The following is a 26,642-nucleotide window of genomic DNA, read 5'->3' as shown; positions in this document are numbered from 1 at the left end:
CCGAGACTGCGTCACTGCACTCCAGCCTGGGTGATGGTGTGAGACTCTGTCTCAAAAAAAAAACAAAAAAGAAAACAAGATTATGGCTCCCATGCAGTCCCTCGACCCCCCATGCTGAAGTGAGTGGTGACACCACCTCACACCCCACCCCACTTGCCCAGCTTCGCACTGGGAGCTCAGCTCCAGCCCACCCTGCCTGTCTGCTAACTCCTACGCCTTCTCCAAGATTCCCCAGCCATTGTGTCCTCCTCTGCTTCCCTGGGAAGATGTGCATATGCTCCCAGAGAGGTGGCATAACCTTGAGACACAAAGCATGCCAGCTCTGAAGCCAGCTTGCCTTGGTTCAAATCCCAGCCCTACTTCTTAGCTGTGTGGTTTTGGACACATTACCTAACCTCTCTGGGCCTCAGTTTTTTCACCTGAAAAATGGGCACCCTTGATACCATGTGTACATTGCACTGAAATCTCTCACAGAAAGCAGGAAGAAGAGTCCCTGGTACATAGTAAGCACTCAAAAGACAATTATTAAGATTCCTCCTTGGCCCCTGGGTGTACGCAGTTGTAACATTGTATATAACTTTCCATTAATGGACCACTGAGCTTATTCAAGACAGAAATCACATATTTTCATCTCCTCTGGGTAACACGGCCCCCAGTGCCCACCTAGAGGGGTGCTCAGCCACTACTAGCTGGACAAATGTCCCTACCCCACACCCATCCACACGTTGCCCAGTATTGTACTCACATTTCCTCTGTTGATGTAGACAGTGACCTGTCCCTCGTCCCTGATCTCAGAAAACATGGGGGCCCCCACCAGCAGGTCAGAGAGGCCGTCCCCATTCAGGTCAACTGCGCACAAGGAGGAGCCGAAGTAAGAGCCCATCTGCAACCAAGTTGAGTTGCAACAAAGCATTCAGTGTCTGCTCTCACACAAGGATGCCCTTGCTTTCCTCCACCCCATTGGCTTTAGAAACATCCCTCAGAGGCTGGATGGCTATGCTGCCCCCTAAGCCAGAATGCCTAGCAAAGAGTGGAATACCCAACTTCCAGCAGCAAGGCAGGGCCCCAGTCAGTGTGACCCAAAGTCCCCCATTCCTGGAGTCCTATCAAGGGGAAGATAAATAGATTGACGCCCAGAGAATGAGGTGCTGTTTTTAAAAATGCAAGCCGAGGATTCAAAGTTAAGTTACAACCATAATAAAAATGCCCCTTATATCGAACATTTGACAAGGCCAAGCAAGTAGGAATATGAAATCTCACAACACAAGAAAGGCATGAAAATAAATGTTACATGGGGAAATAGGTTATTTTCTCCCGGTCCTATGCATAGCTAAAGGTTGGTTAGGAAGGCATGAGCTGAAGTGACAGAAAAAGGTACAACTTTTAAGACTGTTTGACTGATGAGAGAACAGAGCAAGACAATATTGACTTTTAATTATAGCTTAATTAGGAGTCTCAAACACATATACCAACAGGATCCAGGCAGGTGGCAGGCATAGGAAAAAAAATTAATGTGGCAAGTGACACTTGTCTTCCATGTCTACATAACAATAGGGACTGGTGGAGACTGTGGCAAACTGAAGCCCACAAGCCTGGCTAAAGCAGCAGCTTCTACCCAGGTGCAGCTAACTGCCACCAAGAGGAAGGCTGACCCAGAGAGGAGTAACCTTTGCATTTTCCAAAAGAAGTCAAAAATTAAAAACTTTATTTATTTTATTTTATTTATTTATTTTTAATTTATTTTTTTGAGACGGAGTCTCACTCTGTTGCCCAGGCTGGAGTGCAATGGCCGGATCTCAGCTCACTGCAACCTCCGCCTCCCGGGTTTACGCCATTCTCCTGCCTCAGCCTCCCGAGTAGCTGGGACTACAGGCGCCCGCCACCTTACCTGGCTAGTTTTTTTGTATTTTTTTTAGTAGAGACGGGGTTTCCCCGTGTTAGCCAGGATGGTCTTGATCTCCTAACCTTGTGATCCGCCTGTCTCGGCCTCCCAAAGTGCTGGGATTACAGGCTTGAGCAACCGCGCCCGGCCTAAAACTTTATTTAAAGTGCCAGTGTTTTAAATGCTCACAACTTCTTCATGCGTAAAAACAATAAACAAATGCTGTGCAAGCCAAACAAAATATATGTAGGCTGTATTGTTTCCAAAGGCTGTCAGTTTGCAACCTCTACTTAAAAAAAAAAAAAGAAAAAAAAAAAAAAAAGAAGAAGGAGGCCGGGCATGGTGACTCACCCCTGTACTCCCAGCACTTTGGGAGGCACGTGGATCACAAGGTCAGGAGTTCGAGACCAGCCCAGCCAACATAGTGAAACCCCGTCTCTACTAAAAATACAAAAATTAGCTGGGCATGGTGGCAGGCACCTGTAATCCCAGCTACAAGGGAGGCTGAGGCAGGAGAATCACTTGAACCTGGGAGGCGGAGGTTGCAGTGAGCCAAGATCACGCCACTGTACTCCAGCCTGGGTGACAGAGCAAAGACTCTGTCTCAAAAAAAAAAAAGAAAGAAAGAAAAGAAAAAGCATTATTCTTTTAAAATAAATGTTTTCTAATAACAGGCCCCTGGCTTGATGGACATGAACAAGTATTTTCTTTTACTGCTGGAGTTTGTTGGCAGCTGACCCAGGGAGTTTGAGGGAAAGAGGTAAAGGACACTCCAATCTATTTCCTGCAGCTAACAGGATCACAGGAGGGCTTTGTAGTGGCCGCTCAGAAATCCTTCCCCAGTGATATGCCAAGGCCATCTCCCTCCCCTCCGACTACCCAATCTCAAAGGAGAAAGGAACAGGAAAGGGTTGAAATCACAGAGGGTGAGGAGGCAAGAAATCGAGTTACCAGTCACTATTTCAGTGGCCTTGCCAATCTCCCCATCTGCGCTTTGGTAAAAGAAATCAGTAAGACACAGGCAAAGACCCAAAGAGCCAAGCTGCTGGCTGCACTCACTGGCTGAGCCCCAGGGGAACTGTTTGTTTCATTCCAAAGGGCTATTTAATTTGGCATCTTCATCAATGTTAAATTAGAAATCTCTGTATGTGAAGTTTCCTACCTAAGTTTTGAAATACAAATGCTTCACATACTCCGTCAATTCAATAAAACTTCAATATGGCAATGACATGATTTGGCGTTAGCGTCCAATGATCAAGAGTCCCCATCAGCCTGGAAATATGGAGATGTGTGTCTGTATTAACATCTGAACTGCATACATGTTGGTGATTTCTTATATGTACTATTTGGAGAAAGTCAACCAATAAAGACAAAAATCAGCTTTTTTTGTTTTGGTGGGTTTTTTTTCTTTATTTTTTCTTATGGGAAGCCAGGATGCAGAACTATCTGACCAAATTCTAGCCAAACGGAAGCAGAAGTGAACCGGTGGTTTGCTGAGTTAGAACTCTCCTGTCTATGTGGCTCTGAACATAGGGATAAAGCTAAAGGCATCCTTTGAAAGCCTGGGGTCATGCCCTTTTGTAGGAGGTAATAGAGAAGTCAGACAGACATGAATGTCTCATTTCTTCTGGCAAGAAGCAGAATATGTTGTATAAAGAAAGGTCATGGCCTATTTCAAAAGCAGAACGATGATGACAGGATAAAGCTACTTGGAGACACTAGTAGAAGGAAGTGAAGGCAAGAGGGCTGTGAGTGAGTGGCAGAAAGAAGGGGTGCCTGTGGAATGGTGCAAAGGTTAGGGCCAAAGAGCCCTAAAGAAAGAAAAAGTCAAACAGCTGCGAAGCCAGGAAGTTGAATACCTGGGCCCTTCTGTCCCTTCTCAGGAAACCTGATGTATCTTGGTATGATAAGGACACCCAAGCAGACATTCAAGCTTGAACCTGTCCTGGAACTCAATGGCAGAAGTCTTCAGGAAGTTTGGACAAGTGGGTTCCCAGAGGTTAATCTCATCCTCCTTGCACCATCCACTCTCAGATCTACCCCCCAAAATCTGATCAACTTGAGCATAGGTTGTCATCCAAACCAAGAGGTTTTCAAGGAGGAGAGAGGGCACAATTACAGACTGTTAATTACTTGAGGGCAATAGGCATTAACTGGGCCTCCCCAGGGCACAGACAACAAGGAGTGGGCAGGGAAGGAAGAGCAGTTTGGGGGGCACAGCTACAGTTGAACATAAAGATACTCAGAAAATAGGGTGATGGGCACGTTTAAGTTCCACAGTTCATTTTAAATAATCCTTGGCCAGGTGCGGCAGCTCATGCCTATAATCCCAGCACTCTGGGAGGCCAAGGTGGGTGGATCCCTTGAGCCCAAGAGTCTGAGACCAGCCTGGGCAACATGGTGAAACCTCATCCCTACAAAAAAAAAAAAAAATTTGCTGGGCATGGTGGCACATGTCTGTGGTCCGAGCTACTTGGGAGGCTGAGGTAGGAGAATGGCTTGAGTCCGGGAGGCAGAGGTTACAGTGAACCAAGATCACGCCATAGTGAGACTCGGTCTCAAAAAAAAAAAAAAAAAAAAAAAATGGAATCCTTTACCTTTAGGCTTTCAAACCCAGGTACATTTGAAGGGAAGAGGGAGATTGTTTCCATGCTAGATACATTCACCCATTTCTTATCTTCTGCAGAAGATCTAAAATGTTAGCCTCAGTTCCACGCACACCCTACTTGCTCTTTAGGACTCTCTTCTGTAAATCACAAATAGCACGGAGTTATTTGTTTTCTAACTTTAGGGGTGCTTGGAAAACCTTTTTGCAGAATGGCTCACAGTCATTTTCCAGTGCTGTTGCTTTGGGGTTTTGGAAATGTTAAAATAACACAAGCCAGCAGAGTTCTCAGGGGAAGGCAGAGCCATTCTGAGGAAAAATGCAAAATCAAGTTTGGTGATGCATTTTTCATTCAAAAGATAATGACAATTATATACTAAGCATACCTATTTGGATTGTTAAAATTGCAAAAAGGTCTACTTGAATGGGATTTTTGGGACTCGGAATATGATTCACCATCAGAACAACATGGAAGGATCCCAGGCTGGCATACAGCAGTTCTAACTCAGCAGGAACAGAATCGAGGAGGCACATGGCCTCCTCCCACGTCTCAGACATCCTATGCCTCTTCCCAGATCCCACTAAGACCTCTACCAAGACCAGCCTCCAAATTACCCCCACAGCTCCCAGCCTAAACTTGTGTCCCTTAGAGTAGTCAAGCTCAGCCAAACAGTCCTGCTGATCTAAGCCACACAAGGAGTGCATGACTGATAAGCTCATGAAAACGGTTGCTTATTAATAGCAGGACTCCCTAATTGGCTTAATTTTAGATGACAGGACAGTATAATGGAAACTTTCAGAAAGCAGAGAGAGGATTAGGGACAGGGTGGGGAGGACCCAGGCAGAGTAATCTCACCCAGGACTAACTTTAGGGCAGCACCCTGAGCTATTTCTGCTTCAAGGTTCTAAGAGGAATCAGGCAACCTGTGTTTGGATTTTCTCTGTGTAGCAACAGTCATCTTGGCAATGACAGTTGAGGGCTGAGGATTCGGGAAGTGGTAATGTTGGGCCGGTGAGACAGGCTCAGTGAGAAGCACTTCTTGCTACCTACACTCAGAAAGATCTGCTCTCTCTGGAAGTGGAGATGTGTTGAGAAAGGATAGAGGCAGAGAGACAGGGCATGCAGTTGATGACAGTCTGAACTATGGATAATCTCTTAAAACTCTGTGCTGTAACTTGGCCACATATAACTCATCTTGCTACAGAATGTCTCCTAAAGCGAGTATGAATTCCATGAATGCACAGGTTACATGTACCGCTGAGAAGGTAAAGACACCAACAAGCAGATAGCACTGCCATATAAACATAGGGCACAGGTAGGGCCTTCAAACCAGTTTTCTAAAAAGTACTGACTCCCACATGATCACATCTCTCAAATAAAAAATAGTCACTTATACCAAGAACCTCACCTTTTTACCTGATGCTTGAAAGATCTTAATTAAGGTGCCTGATCTTCGGTCAGCTCTGAAAATATAAACCTATGGAATGAAAAAAAAAATCTAGTTAGGATGAAATCAATGATGAAAGATATTTATCAGCATCCTCCTAGGAGTCCTATTTAAAGGCTTAAGGGCCAAGTGCGCAGCAGATGTGCTTATGCTAGCTGATGATCATGAAGAAGTCAGCTGTCATTTTACCAACACTGCAAATAAAAGGGTCCTTCAACCCTGAGGCAGATATCACCTCCACTGCTCCTGAACCACATTCCTTATAGAAGCCACACACAATAAGACCCAAGGAGCTTCCAAATTACAAGTAAACAATTCAACTCTGAGAAAAAACTAGTATTTTGTTTCTTGAAATATTTCCTTTATTCCTTTTTTTTAAATTAGTTGGTGGTATGGATTGGACTTTATTCCCAATAGGACTTTAACAGGCATTACAACAGAAGACAAAGGGATGGGTAGAGGTGAATACTGTACACAAAGCAGTTTCCCAAAGTGATTTCACATCGTATTAGAGTTATGTGATCTGCCTAGGTAAATATGAGTTTCGTTTGGGAAATGTGGAGTTAAATATCAAGTGAATTCCTTGACTGTGGAACTTTTTAGAGCCTTTAGCATGTTCACGTGAACTATGCATCACCACTGCAAAGATGATCACTGACATTTAACTTCCTAAATGTACTTGACTATGGAAGTTCTTTTTTTCAGATTACAACTCGTGGGAAGAGTGTCTCATGAGAACCAGTGTAAGTAACCTTCCCATGAGATAAGGAACTGCCATCTTAGTGTGAGTGCTTTTGTGCCCTGACACTAGAATATCCAGCAAAATCCTGAAGGCCAGAGGTCTATTCTGGGGTCCTTGGGAATCAAGTCTGCACTAGCCCCGATCCCTGGGAATGTGGAATTGTCGGCAACTTTGTCACTACGACCAGTTTCCCCCATGCCTCTCAGGTGGTCTAACTGAAAGAGAAGCATTTTTATGTCGCTGTCTCGCTCTATCAATTATAAGTACCATTCTCATCTTTTTAACTTTATCCTCTGCACCCCCCAGATAGCCAATGAGAGGGGTTTGCAGGGGTGTCGTCTTAAGACTTGACAGGGACTATGAAGTTCATCACAGTCATCTGAAGGGAAAACTACAAAACCAGAAGGTGTTTTCCGCAACTAGGGAGAAAAGAAAGCTGCTATCGTTAGCATAGAGGCACCCGCATTACTGTGAGCTAGAGGTAGGCATTTTTACCATTTCTACAGAGATGCCCGGTAGCCTGCAGCCCCTCCCCAAGAAGACGACATCAATGCAAACAGCTCTCAGTGCTTCTTTCTCTACTATTTAGAGAAATTCAAGCAACTCAGAAAGAACCACCTCCTTCTTCAGGTGATCGAAGGTCACCTGCTTGATCCCTCCTCCCTGCCGGCTCGGCCCTGGTTTATCTGGTTTCAGTTTCGGAGAACCTCTCTCCACAGCAACAATGTTAGGGAGGAGGGAGGCACATGCTCCAGAAAAGTGAGCAGCAGCTCCTAACCTCTGCCCAGGAGGATCCACAGAAATTACCCTTAGTCAAGCCTAGTCAACTGGAAAGTTTGTCAGCTCCCTGATCATCCTGACCTCCTGGCTGAAGGCTCCAATTACAAGCGGTCTCAGCTCATCTGGGCCAATCCAGAATTCAGATCCCACTTCTCCAAGCTCTGGGAGATACGACCAGACTCTATCACAGGTCTACCCCTAGAGGCTCAGATCCAAAGTTCAGTCCTCTGTTCACTCAGTCTTTCCCATCAGGCAACCTACGGAGCTTCTTAAAAATGCAGGTTCCTGATCCATCTGTACCCACTCAATCTGGATTTCCTGTATCTTCATGATAAAGAACCAATGAGTATAGTTCACAATTCAGGCCCCTCAGAGGTCATTTTTCCCAAAGGAATTCAGACAGCCCTAGATCCAGGGGGTGGGTCTTTTGGCAGATACTGTAGTTTAGGGAAAGCCAGACCCACATATTTCCAGTCCAGCCTTTGGGCTGAACCAGTCTTGGGAACCCAATGTTCCTTCTAAAACACTGGGGGAAAAAATATGAGAATAATTTGGGGCATGAGTAAAGCCTCAAAGGTATCTGGGACTAGACCTAGCTCCATTAAATCAAAGCCAAACTTGGGAAGGGTTTGGGATCTGAAGTTGGACAGCACTAAATGCCATTCTTTTGAAGGACACCATAAGGCCAGAGCTCAGTCTTATAAATTACACGCACACACACGGTCAGCTGTGAAAAACCTCAGATGAGAGTGTGCAGGAAATGGAGAGTGTGAATAGTACTCACACTCCAATTGAGCTTTCAAGGGAAACTTTCCAATGAAGTGGGGCAGTCAGGGGGTTCCTCATCACCTGCCCACCAGCCACCCAGTAGAATGTTCAGGTCAATGTCAGCTGACAAACCTCTGCACCAGGGACAGCATGCTCCCCTCTTCTGTCTGACCCCAGCTATTCCACAGACATTTCTCCTCACCTTGCCGATGCCTTTGTCCTGTGGGGCACCTCCTACCACATCAGTGGTGGACGCGTGAGAGAAGTGGCCAGCGGTCACTGCGTAGCCTGAACAGGATGGGCGGAAACCAAGCACAGGGTTGAAAAAGAAGGGAAGGGAAAAAAAAAAAAAATCCATCAGAGGAAAATGTTTCTCAAGCATGCCCCCTACTCTTGGAACATAAACTACCAGGAAAAAAATGGCAGCTGTCAGCCTTCTCACGCTGAAATGGCTCTCATCTCACAAAAAGTCATGTTCACAAGGACATCAGGGCAGGAAAGAGGGCTTTCTGAGTGTCTTCTTTGGGACAAGTACTGTATTAAATACTATATATCTGTTTTCTTCCTTTCAAGGCATAGTTTTCATACAGTAAGGTCACATATCTGACGTGTAAAACTCAATGAATGCACACATGAACGTAGCCATGCAACCACCACCCAGATCAAGGAAGTGACTATAACCACAGAACCATAACCCCAGAGGGTTCCCTCATGCCCCTTCCCAGTCAGTACGCCCCACACAGGTAGCCACTATTCTGACTTCTATCACCATATATTAGGTTTGCCTTTTCTTGAACTTCACACAACATAACATCTGTGACATTCATCCACATCGTTGAGTACAGTAGTGGTTTGTTTCTTTTTATTGTTGAGTAATATCCCGTTATATAAATATGTCATATGTTTATTCTGTTGCTGGGCATTTAGGTTGTTTCCAGGTTTGGGTTATTATGAACAAAGTTGCTACCAACATTTTTATGCATGTCTTTAGGTATCTCTTTCAGTCTAACAACTTTATGAAGAAGGCATGACTGCTTCTTCCATTTTACACATACAGAATTAGAAAAACCTGTTAAACAACATGCCAAAGATCACACAGCAAGACTCAAGTCCAATCTGTGTCTGCAAAGCCCTTGCTGTTAACCACACTCCCTTCTACAAGAAGGCAAAAGAAGCTGTCAATGGGTGGGTGAGTAGATGCATGGTTGGGTAGATGCATGGGTGGATAGGTGGGAGGGTGGTCAGTGAAAAAATATGGATGCAAAAGGAACCTAGAAACAAAGGAAAAGATTGCCTAAGCTTAGCCTCAATGTCTCCTGCTTTCTGAGAGCCTGGCTAGCAGGCTGAAAGCTCTCCTCTGGCCAGCATAAATCCTGTACAGGCTGCCATATAATCCCCAAACTTGTCATCACCCTCTACCCCTAATGTGATTGTAGTTGTTTGAGTTTTGCGATGACATCATATCATGATCAATTCTTCCTCACTACGTGCCTGATTTCTCTCAGACTGGAGATTGATAGTACCTAAGAGTATTCTGAGTGAGATCAAAGCCTGAACTGATCCTTGATAATCCCTGCAGCTGATAAGAGCCTCTAATGTGTATACAAGGAGAAACCACAGGCCCTAAGCTTCAAAGGAGCTGTGCTAGACCCCAAACCCATCATCCAAACTGGACTTTCTTCTGCCCTCTCTTCATTCCCTGATTCAATAAATATGTGTTGAGTTCCTACCATACACAAGGCACTATACTATACCAAGTCTGGGAAACGTGAGACAATCTCACATTTTGTGCTCCCAGCCCAGTGAGAGGTACAGTACCAGTGCTAGGTGCTCTCTCAGATGCACCCACAGGGAAGGAAGCTCAGCATTTAGACTCTGCACTCAGAAACCACAGGTTCATACCCCAATTTTGCTACTTAGGAGCCATGTGACCTTGGTAAGATGTATAACTTCTTTGCTCCTCAGTTTCTTTATCTATAAAATGTAGATAATTATACCTACTTCATAAGGTTGTTTCAGAAATTAAAAGAAACAATATGCAGAGCCTGGCATAGGGTAAATGCTTAATAAACAACAGTATTAGGTAGCTGAGTGCCTACAGGAGCAAACACCCCAGAGTAGAAGGATTGTTGGGTCTATACTACCCAGCAAAAAACTTGTAGTTAGAAGGGAAAAGGCAAGTCAACAACTCCCTAATCCCATTTAACAAGAAGTTCCCAGTGATGCTATGCAAAAAGGGAATCAGGCCCTTTCCCTGTAAGTTACGTGTCATGAGTGTGAAAGAGCATTGTGTGTCATCATTAGGCCCTCCTAAATTTAGCTTCATTTTCAATCCAGAATTATAGCATTTAGGGCATGAATTAAAGAAAAGAGTCTTGTAATTGTCATCTACACAAGCAAAGACAGCCTATGTCTCTTCTTAAATTGGCATGGACCTTGCCCCAGTGTCATTCTGCCTGATAGCTAAATTAAATTGTGTCTATCTTCTTTCCCGAAGATTGAAAGACTTAAGAAAATAAGAGATATTTTTCTGAGCCTTTAATTAACCTTCAGCATTAGGTTGCCATCTGTCATGATAATTTCTAGTTCTTATCTTTCTATTTGCAACCAGTTTTGTGATCAGAATGCAAGGACTCCTTCCAAAGGGACGCCCATGGAAAATTAAGACTCCGTCACACTCATTTGTACCTGACCATCTGAACTTTGACAATTGATAAAATGTGAAAATAAAATGTTTATTTCCCTGGAGGTTCAACTGTCAGCTCTTTAATTAAAGCATACAGTTTTAATTCAGTTCCCTCCTTGGTTTTCCTCTCTACCTTCTGCGTGTGGAGCTAGATGTGAAGATGCCCTGGCTAAAGATGTAAGTCATTAGAACAACAGGCGTCAAAGCCAACTAACTCCTCTTTCCAATAATAAAGCAATAATTTGTGAATCTGGCGGGAATCACTCCCATTACCCTTTCTTACCTGTTCTCTCCCCGAGTACTCACCCAGGTAGGTGTACCGCCTGTTCATGATCACTTCATCGTTCAGTTTTAAGTACATGTTGTCAGTAAGGTTTAGCACTTTGACGGTTCCAGCCCAGTAAAATGACCCTGGGGCACCCATCACCACCAGCTCCTACCAAAAAGAAATCCAACGGTAAGCAGAGAAGGAAGTGAGGAGGGGAAAGGAGGGGAGTGCAATGAGAACCACAGTCACAACAAAGGAGAAATTCCTCACACCAAGAACTTTTTTTTCCCCCCGCTAAGCAATAAAAACACATTTCACCAGATTCGCCAGCATTATGGAATCTATTATACAGACGGGATTATCAGAACTAAAGATGTGAAGAGACTGAGTAAGGTGACAGATTCACGACACGCCAGGCCCCTATTCTATCCACAATGAGACCACACACATTTCCTCAACTTTACATCAGGCTCTAACAAAGAAATGACAAACAGCTGACATTGACCTCAACCACAGATTCCAGGGAGCACCACTCATGAAAAGCAGCAAGCAATACCGCACCCTGCCTGGACTTCAGGCTCACCATCCAACAACTCCCCCGCCCTGATGCGTGGCAAGAGGAAACTGTGCACTAGTACTCCAGGGAATCCCCTCCAAACCACACTCAAGACCCTCTCAGGGACATTCTAGAACATGGTTTTCTGATCATTATGGTCTACTGTAAACTTGGAAGAACAAAACCAAGAGACCAGAGAGGTCAACTAAGGAAGGACACAAACTGGAAGAGAAGACCGCAGGCAGCAAAAGACAGTATCACTGTTAAAAATGGACTCAAGGCCGGGTGCAGTGGCTCATGCCTATAATCCCAACACTTTGGGAGGCCAAGGCGGGCAGATCACTTGAGGTCAGGAGTTTGAAACCAGTCTGGCCAACATGGTGAAACCCCATCTCTACTAAAAATACAAAAAGTAGCCGGGCATAGTGGCACATGCCTGTAATCCCAGCTACTCAGGAGGCTGAGGCAGGAAAATTGCTTGAACCCGGGACGTGGAGGTCTCAGTGAGCCAAGACTATGCCACTGCACTCCACCCTGGGCGACAGAGCAAGACTCTGTCAGAAAAAAAAAAAAAAAAAAAAAAAAAAAAAAACCCAGGCTCAAGAACATAAGAGGTTCAACATACAGCTGTCTTCAGCATTTAGATCGGCGGAAATGGTCAACAGGCCTGAGAGCATGTTCGTGCTGCAGAACCATCACCAATGCTGATGATAACCCTAAGTTCCCAGAAATGATTTGGTTACCCAAGGAAGTCAGCACAGGTATCTGCTGGGGTTTTCCCCTGGGTGATAAGATAATGGGAACCAATCAATGCATCCCCTGCACTCTCATTCCCAAAGTTTATTTCCTTTGTATTTTTCCAAATTCTAGACCAGACTGTTTTCCAAGAGTGCAGGACTCAGACAAAATTCAACACTGTCCACTCTTTCAACCACGTTAGGGTCCTCTCCTGCCACTGCCTCTTCAGACTGCATGCCTAGGACACTCTAAACTAATTCTGGTCTTCGGAGCTCCCTCTGCTCTTTCTATCTACATCTGTGCAATGCCCTCATACTTCCTCTGCCTGTGTAACCCTTTCGCAGTATTCAAAACTCAGTTGAAATATGGGTGAATCCTAGACCAAATGTTGATGAGAAAAAAATGACTCAATTCATAGGAAGTTCTAGAATCAGCAAAACCAATCCACAGTGATGGAAGTCAGATCGGTGGGTGCCCAGAGTAAAGAGGAGGAGCACTGTCTGCAAAGGGGCATGAGGAACTTTCCGAAGTGATGGAAATGTTCTCATCTTCATTTAGGCAGAGACAACATGGTATACACATTTGTCAAAACTCATCGAACTCTGCATTTAAAATAGTGTATTTTGTTGTATGTATTAATATTTTTAATAATCTTCATTTTTTTTTAAATTCCAGAACAGTGATTAAACACTAACAAGGAAGTCATCACATAAAAACACAAAACGTGCTCATGAGATGACATTTGACAAGCATTAAGACGAAGCTCCCATTGTGCAGAGGCTGTGCTGGAGCTAGAAGGCAGGCTGTGCTTGTATCCATCAGAGGTCCCTGGCTTTCAGTCCTTCCTTCCTCCAACAAGGAATCCCTACTTTTGGATTACCTACATTTTCTAAAGTTTCGACACTGCTCTAAGAAATAATCAGAATTATTTTTCCAATGAAATCAGTAATTTTTCACTCAATAATATTTATTGAGCACCTACTATTATGTCTCAGAGTTCACACTAGATATAAAGATAAATAAAGTCCCTTTGTAAATCATTCTTGGGGCAAGACAGCATGGTAATATGCAAAGTATTTCAGAAAAAAAATCGATGAAAACAGGTTAAAATCAACAAAATGTCTAGAGGAAACCCTTCAGCTACAGACAAAACTCCAAAGATACTAGTAGGTCATGAAGGCTCATGGGGAGAACAGATGCTGTGCAGGTCAAGTCTCTCACTGCTGAAACCCACCTGACCTTCCCCTGAGCCTTCAGAGTTCCCCCGCACCCTGCCCGTCGGACACCCACATATATTTCAGAAACAGATCTTTTCAGGTTGATCTCCCTCTGCAGAGACGACCCCATGCACTGGCAGAAGCTGCTGGCCTCTGACAAGTCCTTGGAGGCTAGATCCTGCCACGGAGATTTAGAATTTCTGACAACAATTCATAAAGTCACCACTGAATTCTCAGGGAGCAAGTGTCTGCAAAAGCCAGAAGTATCTAAAGAAAAAAATAGAGAGGAGGATAGAGCCTGCAGGCAAGAGGACAATGCTTTAAACAATATGTTTTATGATTAATTTGGGGAAGAGCCTTAACAAAGGGTAGGGCAGGAACACAGATGGAAGAAAAGCCACTAGATTCTCGCCAGAATGGTTTGCTTTTTGATAATTCAGGAGGGTATAGACAAGAAATGACTGTTGAGGAGCACTTCATTTTAAGGTTTTGAGATCCTACCCCCCTTGAAGGAAGCTGTTGATGATAAGCCAGATGTTCCCAGGGGTATCTCACTGTTTTATAAAAATAGATGGCTTTCTGCAGTCAGGACTCTCCACTGGGAAACATAGCAGAGCATCCATCCATTCATTCTTTTTACACTCATCTGTCCTGCATAAGAGACCGGGCTAGTTCTAGAAAGAGTATAAGAAACACAAGCGATAAGTTCATCAGAGGAGAGAGACTCTTTTTCCTGGCCTTGAGCTTGGAAAGGAATTTGTAATAAGCGTCCAAATATAATACAAAGGGCACCGAATAACCTAATGAGCAACCTCCTGAGCCCCAGATGTATCCACAGTGCAGAACTTTCTCCACCTGCGGCTTTGCACAGGCCAAACAGCCCAGGCTTGCAAAGGCTCTTTGGGACATTGGGGGCGGGTAAGGGATATGTTGCTTTCTGATGACTTAGACTAACCCAGGATAAAAGTTAAAAAATGTATGCCTACCATACCACTGAATGCCCTCCCAAACATTACAAACAGGGAAAGATAAAGTCATTCCTCTCTTCAAAAACCTTTAAAACCAACAGCTCTTGTTTTTACCACTCCCCTCCATCCCACCCCCAGTGCTCACACCCCTCTCCCTTCAGTCCATACTAAATAAAACAGGGCCAAGCCTGCGATCCTCAGAGCTGAGGCTGAAGGGAGGGACAGTGCCTTCCTGGAAATCCCTCATAGTTGTTTTTTTCTGTTCACTATGGATGATGCTTGTGACCTTTCTGGTGCTGTTCACAAGTGCTAGGAAAAAGTGACCAATACTTAGGTCCCCACCACCCAGGAACAGCCAATGTCAATGTCACACACACAAATGAAAGCTTCCCCAAGCAAAGGCCACCACTACCTAAATCACATTTGTGGAATCCCATCTATAAGCAATGCAGCTTTTTCCCAAGACGCATTTATTAGCAGAACCCCTAGAGGGACCAGGGCATCTAGGTGTGCCTGGAAGAAGCCATATATTTCTTCTGTGTACTGCAAGTTGGCATGAGCAGCTGGGCAGGAGAGTGCCCAGGATCTACAACAGAAGTCCATGATGAACAAACTGCCACTCAAGTGTCTCCAGGCTTCTGCAGCAGGCACGAACGCCAGCCCCGTTGGTCCAAATTCTCTCTTGCTGCTAAGCAGCATCTACTACCTCTGTTAGCCTCATCTACAAAAATAAATAAACTTCCCAGGAAATTCTCTCTAATCCTCAGTGACAGGCTAAAACTCACGTGGTATCTGCAGCTCAGAGGGCTTTGTTAAGCTCAGGGTCACTGACCTGTAGGTCAAGCAGGCACCTTAGGCCAAAATATTTTGGGGCAACATAGCTATTGTGTCCAGAAGGACACAGATCCATGTCCAGTTTGGGAAGCAGCTGTCTGCCCTGTGAGGGGACATCAGCGCACAGAAAAGACAAGCCCAAGTGACGAGGTCAGCAAGAGGGCAGAGGAGGGGAGCCATGCTGGCCTGGCCCCTTCAACCACATTTCCTGCTCAGCCACAAACAGCTGAACTTCCAGAAACAAGGCAGGCAGTGAGTTCAAAGACCTCCTGTTTAAGGAGGCCAAAAGCCTGGGAACCGAAGCGGAGGCCAAAGTCCAAAGTGGCCAGGAGACAGCAGGCCGGGGTCAGAGGGCACAGTGGCGCCCAGAGGGGCTGCCTTCCCACTCACACCGCCCACCCTCCCTGGCCACTCTGTACACCCACCATGTCCCCACTTTGCTGTACCATGAGAGCACAGCCAGCATAGGCTGACACCCCATGGTTCCCTCAGGCTCTAAATCCCAGAGCCTGGATTTCAGCAGGTCTTCTGTTCTTCTGGTCACCCTGAGCTTGCACAGCCACCTGGACTTCCCCTCCACACCCCTGCCCCGCCGGCTCCTCCTACCACTCCCTGCCTCCACCCAGCCCAATGCCTGACGTGCCAGCAGCTGCGGCTAACATAATGACACTTCCTTCCTGGGAACACTTTCTCTCTCGGCTCTCTGTCAACATCTCTGTTGAGTTCTGATGTCTCCCATCAATCTAGCTTCTCCTCCCATCTAAAGGGAGGGGTCTCCCCCATGCCCCACACTAAGCACACTCATCCCCCAAGAGAGTCACGAGCAACAGCCAAATCTAAGTTTCTACCCCAGGCAGGACTCCAGTCCCTAAATCCAAATGTCCTCTAAAAACATCGCACACTCCATGTATCTGAAAGCAGACTCGGCAGTTTACATCTCCCAATGGGTTCTTTCTTGGGCAACCCCTTTCCACCAGCGGCACCACGATTCTTCAGAAGCCTGGCTCAAACCCTCCTTCCTCTACCCCACAGCTCCCTGGCCACCCAGCCCCTTGACACCTCCTTCATATTCTCTGCCTCCCCCAATCATTTTTATTCCTTAAGCTTCCCCCTAGCCTGTCCTACTGCTTCATGGCTGGACCACATCATGGCCTCCTACCAGGCCTCCCTTCAGGCCCTTCCACTCCCAAGGTTCTGGGCAAACCCAGCCCAAATAGCCTTTCTTTCAACACTGCCATCTGCCAGTGTGTCACCTGCTTGTGAACTTACAGTGGTTCCCTACTGCCTATTGGCTCAAGTCACACGATACTAGACAGGCCTGTTGGAGGAACAACAGCCATACTTGTTACACGATCTAAATGTTTACTGAGATGGAAGAAGAGTGAAGTTGCCACATGGCAGGATGGCATTTCAACGGGGAGAGGAAAAGTTGTTTAACAAACCAGTATCAGAATAACCAACTATATATTTAGAAAAATAATGTAGTTTCTATCACACAATGTATATAACACAAATTCCAGAAAGATTAAAGATAGAAATCTTTTTTAAAAACAGCCTATGAAAGTGCTATTAAAAATATAAGTATATTGAAAATATAAGTATAAAATATGGGAGTTTGTTCAGCCCAGACTTCTGTTGCAGATCCCGGGCACTCTCCTGCCCAGCTGCTCATGCCAACTTGTGGTGCACATAAGGAATAACCTTTCTAAGAGAGAAGTTTAGAATCTGGGGGGAAAAAAAGACTGATAGATTTGGCCAAATGTGCATGTTTATTGCCAGGATGATAAAGACACTATAGGCAAACTTAAAAGATAAGAAAAAGGCTGATGAAAAAAATTGTATATCAGGTAAAAAACACATATATCAGGTAAGAGATTAGTGTTGAAAATAAGCAACAAGTTACTAAAAACCAGGAAAACAACAACAACAAAACAGAATAACGTACTAAGAACGTAAACAGGCAACTTCCAGGAAAACAAGTACAAATGGTCAATATTTTAAAAGGATATTAAACGACATTAATAATCAGGGAAAGTGACATTAAAACAAGATGCTTTTTCATAACAAAAATTAAAAGTCTGAGGGAGAGAAGATAGAGACAGACGCAATGCAGGGGAGTGTCAACTGGTAAACATGTCTGAAGTGCAATGTGCCAACATGTATCAAATTCAAATCTGAGCGCCTTTTGACCCAGCAGTTCCTCCATTAGTGTCTCTTCTAAAGAAACACTTGTGTACAGAGCCACGTGAACGGATCTCCAGTGCAATGCCACCAGTGGGAGTCCGGCGTGTCCTGGCAGCAGCTGAAAATACCATGTAGTGGGTGAGGCAGGAGATGAGCCTGGAAAGGCAGGAAGGCTGGGAGGCCAAGGGAAGGCATGTGCTTTTCATTCTAAGCAGGATGAGAAGACACCAGAAAGTTCTGAGCAAGGGTGCACCATGATGTTTTTCTTGTTTGTAAAAGGTGGTTCTGGCTGCCATATGGGGATCAGTCTGTCCAGAGGCAAGGGTGTAGGCAGGACGGTAGAAGGGTTCCGCAGTGGGCTGGGAGCAAGACAACTGTGGCTTAGATTTGTGGGGTGGCAGAGGATGTGGAGAGCAATGGATGTCATTGTTAGAGGTTTTGAAGGCATAGGAGGTAGTGGGACTTGCAAGGTAGCTTAGAAGTAGGAGAGTGAGGTGAGAGAAGAATCTTTAAATTTGGCCTCAATGGCTAGGAATGGCGCCATTCCCAAGGCATAGAACTCTGTCGACTGTCATAAAAATGATTCTCCAGTGAAGTAAGAATCACTGAGGGTGTGGAATGGGGATTGGAGGGTAGCATCTCCTATTTATTGGTTTGAGAGTGAAAATAATAAAACTTCTGACTTTCTGCCTTTTCTTGCTTGCTTTCTGGATCAGACACTATGAATTTGCCAACTGTCTATCTTCTCTTTGGATTTAAACAGCAGTTTCTGAAATGCAGGTGGACAGTCTTGCTCGTGACTCAGGAGGCGCCCTCATTTTGGAAGCCAGAGAGCACCCTTCATCCTCCCTCCATCCCCCATGTCCCATGCCCTCCCCCAGCTCTCTGTTGTCCTGGAGTGAGGGAAAGAGAGAGGTGGCCTCAGGGAGCCAAGTCCAGGGGCCAGGATGAGGAGCTTTAGATTCTAATCCTCCAGTGACTGGGAAGCCTCGGAGTCAGAAGGATGGGTTTCATTTGAAGGCCCTTGGGGCTGGTATGCAGAAAGCACACTGCACAGGTCAGAATGGATGCAGACTGGGTGATAAAGGTGTTCTAACCTAGCCCGTGGTGACAGGTGCACAACACTGAATGCACTAATGCCACTGAACTACACTTTAAAGTGGTGACTTTTATAATATGTGTATTTTACCACAATTTTTAAAAAAGCATAATAGACATAAGAAGACCAATCAGGGCCAGTGTACCTCCAGGTGCTGGTGGTGGCCTTTCTAGAAGCATGATGGTGATAATGGAGGCGACTGTATTGGTAATAAAAGCTGTCATATTTGGGATGTGTTTTGGAGGCTAAAACAACAGGATTGCAGATGAATTAGAAGTAAAAAGGACTCTTGTTTTGGCCTGAGCAATCACATGGATGGACAGTGCCAGCAGGCAGTCATGAAAGTGTTTGAGAGAGGAGGAATTGATAGGAAGGGCAAACTTACAGTAAATAAGAATGACACAAGAAAACAGTCCCTAAAAATGTACTACCAGCCAAAAGTCATGATACTACCGCAAGGGCACATAAGCATGCAGGTGTCCTGTCCTTCAGAATCTGGGAAAGGGAATGGTTAGAGTTGTGTGTAAAACCAAGTCTCTCAGGCCAGGTGTGGTGGCTCAGCCTGTAATCCCAGCACTTTGGGAGGCCAAGGCGGGCAGATCTCCTGAGGTCAGGAGTTCGAGACCAGCCTGGCCAACATGGCGAAACCCCATCTCTACTAAAAATACAAAAATTAGCCGGGTGTGGTGGTGGGCACCTGTAACCGGAAGGCTAAGGCAGGAGAATTGCTTGAACCCAGGAGGCGGAGGTTGCAGTGAGCCGAGATCATGCCAGTGCACTCCAGCCTGAGCGACAGAGCAAGACTCTGTCTCAAAAAAACAAACAAGTCTCTTCACTAAGGAGAGAGGGCCACTAGGAGAGGATGCTTACACGCTTCATGTATCTGCACAGCCACCAACGATGGGGCACAACCTGACTGAATGTCATCTCACTCACACATCCCTGAATCGACTCCTTCCCCAGGTCTCAGAGTCAAGCGGACTCCTACAGAAATCATCGAATGGGGGTAGCCTCCAGATGAGCCAGCCCACCTCCTCTGCCCAGTGGTCTCTGGCCAGCTGGTGCCCTCCTGGCAGGTTGAAATAGCCTCCTCCGGTGTGAGGACCAGAATCTGCGCCCTCGAGGCTCACGTATCTGGGACTCCAGAAGTCCCACCTCTAAGAGCTGCCAAAATCACATAAGCAGGGAAATGAACACCCACAAGAGAACAGAAATGCCCAGACAGCAGACACCCACCTCGGTGAAGAAGCCCGCTATCCCAGCCTGGCAGGAGCCGTGTTCCTCTCCGTACTTCTTCTTATACTCTAGGGGGAAGGAAGGAGAGAGAAGCAAACCACAGCCATGTCAGTGTGTGCCAGCTGTGCGTGGAGCCAGCAGAGCCAACCAGCCACTTCCCGCGAGTACCGCAGCAGGCTGGGCCCAGGGATGCCGTCCAGACTGGGGTGAGGAAGGAAAGTCTCAGGAATCCACCAGACCTCAAAAATCCAGGCTGTGGTGCCATCGGGTAGGGAGGCTGCCCAGCACCCCAGCAGACTTCCTCCCCTCGTGTGCAAGAAAGAGGAGCAGTAGCCACAGTCATTAAGTGGGAGGCTGGTAACAATTATTTCATTTACTTCAGAAGGGACAGAGATCCCTCGCAGGCCCAAGGAGCTGAAAACATGACCCAGAAATGGAATGATGTGGCCATCCCAGTGTGGAGTCTCCTGGATGAAGACCAGCCCTCCCTAAAAGAGGCTTTGGATGCCTCCTACCATCCAAAAAGAAACAAGCTGTCGGCAGAGGACTGCAAGAAGGGACTCCTCTGGCATTCAGCTGCACTATTGCTGTGTGGAAGGAAAGGGGGAAGATCTCTCCAGGTGGAAAGAAAACTAATAGATAAGCTCTTCTCCTCCTCCATCCCCTCAGCTCACAACACTGCTACCCAACAAATGGGGGTATGCCGCCGCTGCAGTTTTAATTTTAAGTTGGCAAGGAAGAGGGGGAGGAAACTTTTGACAAGTGCTTAGCATGTTCCAGGCATTGTGTTAGCTGTCTCCAGGCATATCATTTCACTGGTCCCTCATCCCTAGGAACCCATATCCCCATTGGTTAACAGGTAAGAATATTGAGGCTCAGAGAGGCTAAGTGAATTGTCTAAGGTCACGCAGCTCTAGTAAATGGCAATGCCAGGATTCTACCTCAGCGTGGACTTAGAAACCCATTCCTTCACCTCTGGAGCCCATCAAAGGTTCTGCAAAGTGAGTGACTAAAAATACCCAGGAAAGTGACTGGATGTTGGAAATCATTTCATGGGTAAAGTCAAGGAGGTGGAGAGATGTTCAGAGTGACTCAAATTAATCACATGTGAGGCTGACATTGCTGGAGACCTTCCACAGGCCACCCCTGGGCACCCTCAGGCCAGGGCTACCCAACAAATAACCCAGTGACCCTGTACCACCCCCTGGGCTCCTGGCAAGTCTCTGGTACCATTAAAAGCAATATCATTATTTTTGAAAAGCAAAATACAAAGGAACAATGAAACTATGATTGCAACACAGTGCCACTTCCTGCAGTTCTGAGCGTCTACTCCAGGCAAGGGGAAAAAGGGCCCTGGGGAAATATACAGAGTAATTCAGTTTCTAACAACACTCACCACAGAGCCTAGTAACATTTTCCAGTAAGTGGCCATTAACCGACTGCTAAATGACAAAGAATGTCAATTGAGTTACTCCTCTTCCACGCAGGGCAAAATCAGTTCTCCTGCCTTGTCCTGTTATTATAAGGACAACTGCTAGACCTGCCAGAAAGCAGCCCAGTAACAAAAGGACCTTGTTTGTTCCCTGCAGAATCTTGCACCAGGGCTGGGAGTGAGACTAGTGCAAAGCAATGAACAAATCCTGCATCAAATTGCATAATAGCAAGAAATAATACAAATTAATAATAAATCCTGCATCAAATAGCACAATGGCAAAAAGGATCAAAATGTCTCAACCTAAACAAACAGTTACATAATAAACATGAAAAGTCTGGCTAAAAGCATATCCATCCCACTGACTCTAGAGACTAAACACCCAATTGTAACTCTTGAAAAAATGAAACATACAAAGGAAATTCAGACCCCATGAGCTGAATGAAACTATAGTGCAAGATACACCACCAGTTCAGACTCATAAATTTCTGACATGAATAGGAATTGTGTGGGACTCTTTCATCTTTTAAAGCAGTCTCAAGGTCTCTTTATGACAAGGCCTCCAAAACACGGGAGATTTGAGAACTTCGGTGCCTTTCTCAACCTCCTCCCCAAACTGTACTTGATGTGGTCTATGTTCAGAGCACGACCTGGGGTTTCTGAGGTGGCAACAGCCTCACTGGAAGCTAAGAGTACCCCACTTCTGGCCCAGGCTAAAGGCCAGCAAGGGGAAGCCCTTAAAGGCACCCCTGTTTCAGGCAGCATGAAGCACTGTTTTCAGGCCAGCCTCCGCCTCCCCAAGCTGGGACTGCCCCACCAGAGGTCTGAGGGCCTGGGACACACATGGAAGTGGGTACCATCACTGACATTCACATTTCTGAAACCCCAAGTCTAACCTGCCTTCTCAGGATGCTCTAGGGTAAGGAATCAAACAATGGGGCCCCCTGACTGTCTCCTATAACCAAGTCCAGATCAGAGGGTAGGCCGTGTCTCAGCGTCCCAGAAACTTCTGTGACTCTGTCATTAATCCCTTCAAGGTAGAGTAGGATTCAGTTCTAATCCTTCTACCACCTACCCAATCCCTGCCACACACACTTTGGGGGTAGTTGTAGGGCCTGGCAAGTCTAGTCTCGGAAAGTTAGTGCGTGTTATTGGATTGGACAGTTTCACATTCCACGCCTTCCACAGCCTGGCCACAGGCATGCTTTCCATTGTTTTTACTCCTTTGAATGCTACTTCTGTGAGTTAAGGGCACCACTATTATTTTAACCTGATTCCTTCATATATATGTCATGAGGGCAGGTTTAGGTTTCTCCCTAATCTATGTTCTAAATGTTCATGTACGGACCTTTCTTCCCCCAAAAAGGATGTACATAGGGTTATTCTGCCATACTCATATCTAAAAAACTTAAAAATACAACTTGATTTTGCTTGTCTAGACTTGAGATGGCAGGACAGCCTATATCACAAAGCTATGGGAAGGGAGGTAGGTGCAGAGAGAGGCAAGCGGCTGCCCCCCAAACAACACCCCCAACAAGCCCGGGTCACACACCCTCCCTCCATTGACAAGTGCAGGAAGTGCAGGGTGGAGGGACCTGGGAGGGGGTGGGGGTGACCTCCAGTCTTCTGTGTTCCCAGGAAGAACTTTTCCTGCACAAACACAAAGGCTGTGGGGCCCAGCAGCTGGCTGCTCCTGGGCATGTCCACTCGGTCTCCAAATGCCCCCAGGGACATGGCCCTGCAGAGAGAACTACAACAGCTAGTGCCCTCTCCACTACTGAACAAAACATTTATCCACCTCAAAGAAGCAGGGGAAAAGCAGACTTTGCCTGACAGCAGCTCACAGGCACTGTAACAAACCTAACTCTTAAATTTGGGGAAGCTGGCCAGCACGGCAGCTCACACCTGTAATCCCAGCACTTTGGGAGGTCGAGGCAGGCAGATCACTTGAGTCCAGGAGTTGAAAATCAGCCTGGGGAACAAAGTGAGACCCCCATCTCTACAGAAATACAAAAATTAGCTGGACGTGGTGGTGCACACCTGTAGTCCCAGCTACTCAGAAGGCTGAGGTGGGAGGATGGCTTGAGTCTGGTAGGCAGAGGTTGCAGTGAGCCACGATCACACTGCTGCCCTCCAGCCTGGGCAACAGAGCCAGACCTGGTCTCAAAAAAAAAAAAATGGGGGAAGCCAAATCCGAGACCCAAAATATAGGGTTGAACAAGGGGACTTAGAAGTCACTTAGAGAAGCTGGAACCAGGTTGTAGAACTCTTTCTGCCATGGGTGGGTTTGAATTACTTGGCCTGCATTACAGGCTTTAATTCATTACGTTGTATGGCTCCTCCATTCTAAAAATGGGAGTATTTTCCTTGGTTTAGCTGCTGGTTTTATTAAGCCCTGTCTAAACAGAAGGCAATTCAGAGAGGGAAAAAATACTGGTTTCCAAATGTTCACAATCCGCACCTCAATGCATGGAGCCTACATTAATGAATGTAATTCAAGTAGACCACCAATCGGGTGGGATCACTTCCCGCACCCTTTCCAAAAGGCCAGGATAAAACCATTCCACAGAAAGATCAAGATTCACATACAGCATAACATATATTTTTCCTAATAATCTCCCTGCGCATTACCCATTTGAGAAAGTTTCGTCTTTCAAAGCTTAACACATCAATTTTATAATTATTTTTCTGTAGTTCTTTAGCTTAGCTATACAATAAAATATTGGGGGGAAAAGAGCTTGCCAATCTTTATTCTGATTTTCACCAAGCAGTTGTTAGATATATGAACTCCAAGTTTCTCTTCAAAGAATCAGTATGTCACTATGTTCAGCTCTCTTATTCTCTGATTCTCCATTTTAAAGTTTAACCTCCTGATTCTCTTCAGCTCCCTTACCTCTAGTTTCAGTAAACAACTTTCCCGCCAGTTCTCATCAGTAGTTCACATCTGTTCCCCTGGTCACCTGCTTTGACCTGAGTCACCCTGGTTACCTGCTCTGTTTTGAGTCACCCCTGGTCACCTGCTCTGACCCGAATCATCCTGAGTCACCTGTTCTGTAACCACCCTTCCCACTGAACTACTCACCCCGCCACTCAGGATCATACTCCTACTCTCTTTAAAAGAGACAATTGGAATTAGCTTAGACTGTGTGGTCCAACCCCAGGAAATAGGGGAACGACACAGCAGTAGGGGTTACCTGCATCAGGAATAAGAATCCCTGCCCCTCCCCTGTCCAGGTGTGCTCTCACCATTATTCATCCACGAATCGCATCCTTCTATAGAAGTAAAAATTGCCTTACTGAGAAAATTAAATTTATGTTCGAGTGCTATTTCATTGTGGCACTGAGGAACAAGCATTTTGTTTCTAACAAAGTGGCAAATCTAAATAACTGATAATTATATAATACAGGAAACAATGCATTTGGGCAGACAGAGCTCTAGTAATTAAAAGGGCAATTATACAGAAAAATGAAGAGAGAATAAAACTACCCTCAGTTTACAAGGGACCACCATGTAAATGGGGGGAAAAAAACATAAATAAACCAAACAGCTAGGTTAAAGAGGAAGGGAGAACATTTTATGAAAATAATTGATGACTAAGCTATGGTGTGCATTAAACACAAAGTGCATAAAGCCAGGAACTCAGAATTAAATGAGAGAAAGATTTTAAAGGGGGAAAAGATCTTCAGGGAATGCCTAATAACTCTAACTCTATCCATTTATTTACAAGTGGAATATTTTTGCTCAGAAAGAGCAAGTGGTTTGTTTAAAGCCATACCGCTGATTAGCCTCAGCATCACGACCCAAGAGCCAGGCTCCCAACTTCCAGTCTGCTTCTGCCACTCCCTTATGCTTCACAAAGCACATTTCCAGTGAAAACCTTCTTAGCATTCAAACAAAATGTTTTATAAACAGATAAATAGATAAATGTGGGGCACACACATACAATGGAATATTATTAAATATTCCTTCCTTTGAAAAGGAAGAAAATTCTGACAGATGCTACAATGTGGATACACCTTGAGGACATCATGCTAAGTGAAACAAGTCAGTCACAAAACGGCACATATTGTATGATTCGACTTACGTGAGGTGTCTAGAGTAGCCAAATTCAGAGACAAAGTAGAATGGCAGTTGCCAGGGACTAGGGAAAGCAGGGAATGGGGAGTTCATGTTTAATGGGTACAGAGTTTTAGTTTGGGGTGACGCAAAAGTTCTGGGGATGGATGGTGGTGATAGTGGCATGGCAGTGTGAATGTATGTAATGCTACAGAACTGTACACTTAAAAATGGTTAAAATGGTAATTTTTATGTTATTTATTTTTTACAATAATTTTTTTTTTTTTTTTTTTTTTGAGACAGAGTCTCATTCTGTCGCCCAGGCTGGAGTGCAGTGGTGCAATCCTGGCTCACCACAACCACCGCCTCTCAGATTCAAGTTAATCTCGTGCCTCACCCTCCCAAGTAGTTGGGATTACAGGTGCACACCACCACGCCCAGCTAATTTTTGTATTTTTTAGTGGAGGCAGGGTTTCACCATGTTGGCCAGGCTGGTCTCGAACTCCTGATGTCAGGTGATCTGCCAGCCTCAGCCTCCCAAAGTGCTAGGATTACAGGCGTGAGCCACCGCGCCTGGCCAATAATTTTTTAATATTACCAAAAAAGGAGTTTCGTAATCTTTAAAGCATTCCCTTTACCCAGAACTTAGCAACCCGTTTTGCCAACTCCCTACTTCAGCAGCAAGTAACAATACAGGCACATAATAATGTATATATAGACATTCAACTTACTATGCATTGTGCCATGCTCTACTCTCAGAAAAAAAAAAAAAAAAAGTGACCATGAACATGGGACAGTCACATTTCAGTGAGAAACCCAGCTCAGAACTGAGCAGAATTCAATTTTGGGACCTAAGCTAAAAGACTCATGAAATAGGGAGCCGCGGTGGCTCAGGCCTGTTGTCCTGGCGCATAAGGAGGCGAGGCTAGACATTGGAGGTGAGCCTGAGCAACACAGAAACCTCTCATCTATATAACCAAAAAAAAAAAAAAAAAAAAAAAAAAAAAGACTCATGAAATAATTGGCACCAAAGCACAGTCAGTCAACTCCTGTGCAGATACCGAAACCAAATGTTTCTAGTAAGCAGCCACTCCAGACTACAGCAAACTGGTCTCCTGGCTACATTTTATCAGTCTAAGGGC

The 26,642-nt window shown here is 45.4% G+C and overlaps 1 protein-coding gene across 2 annotated transcripts in view; it reads right to left on the bottom strand.

Moving 5' to 3' along the window:
* ITGA9 (integrin subunit alpha 9) overlaps window positions 1-26,642 on the bottom strand; it is a 388,944-nt gene that overhangs the window by 320,705 nt on the left and 41,597 nt on the right. Inside the window, exons 5-9 of one of the 2 annotated variants that reach the window (XM_050780278.1) lie at window positions 20,012-20,079; window positions 11,218-11,347; window positions 8,428-8,513; window positions 5,897-5,965; window positions 746-883 (exon numbers count right to left, since the gene is read on the bottom strand). In XM_050780278.1, the coding sequence (XP_050636235.1) occupies window positions 746-883; window positions 5,897-5,965; window positions 8,428-8,513; window positions 11,218-11,347; window positions 20,012-20,079 (491 nt within the window). The remainder of the gene's footprint in view (window positions 1-745; window positions 884-5,896; window positions 5,966-8,427; window positions 8,514-11,217; window positions 11,348-20,011; window positions 20,080-26,642) is intronic. The other variant, XM_050780279.1, reaches the window with a different exon arrangement.

This window comes from Macaca thibetana, chromosome 2 (assembly GCF_024542745.1).
Source record: "Macaca thibetana thibetana isolate TM-01 chromosome 2, ASM2454274v1, whole genome shotgun sequence".
Taxonomy (NCBI): Eukaryota; Metazoa; Chordata; class Mammalia; order Primates; family Cercopithecidae; genus Macaca; species Macaca thibetana.
Note: the sequence above shows the minus strand (reverse complement) of the source record. Positions and strands in the feature narration are given on the sequence as shown.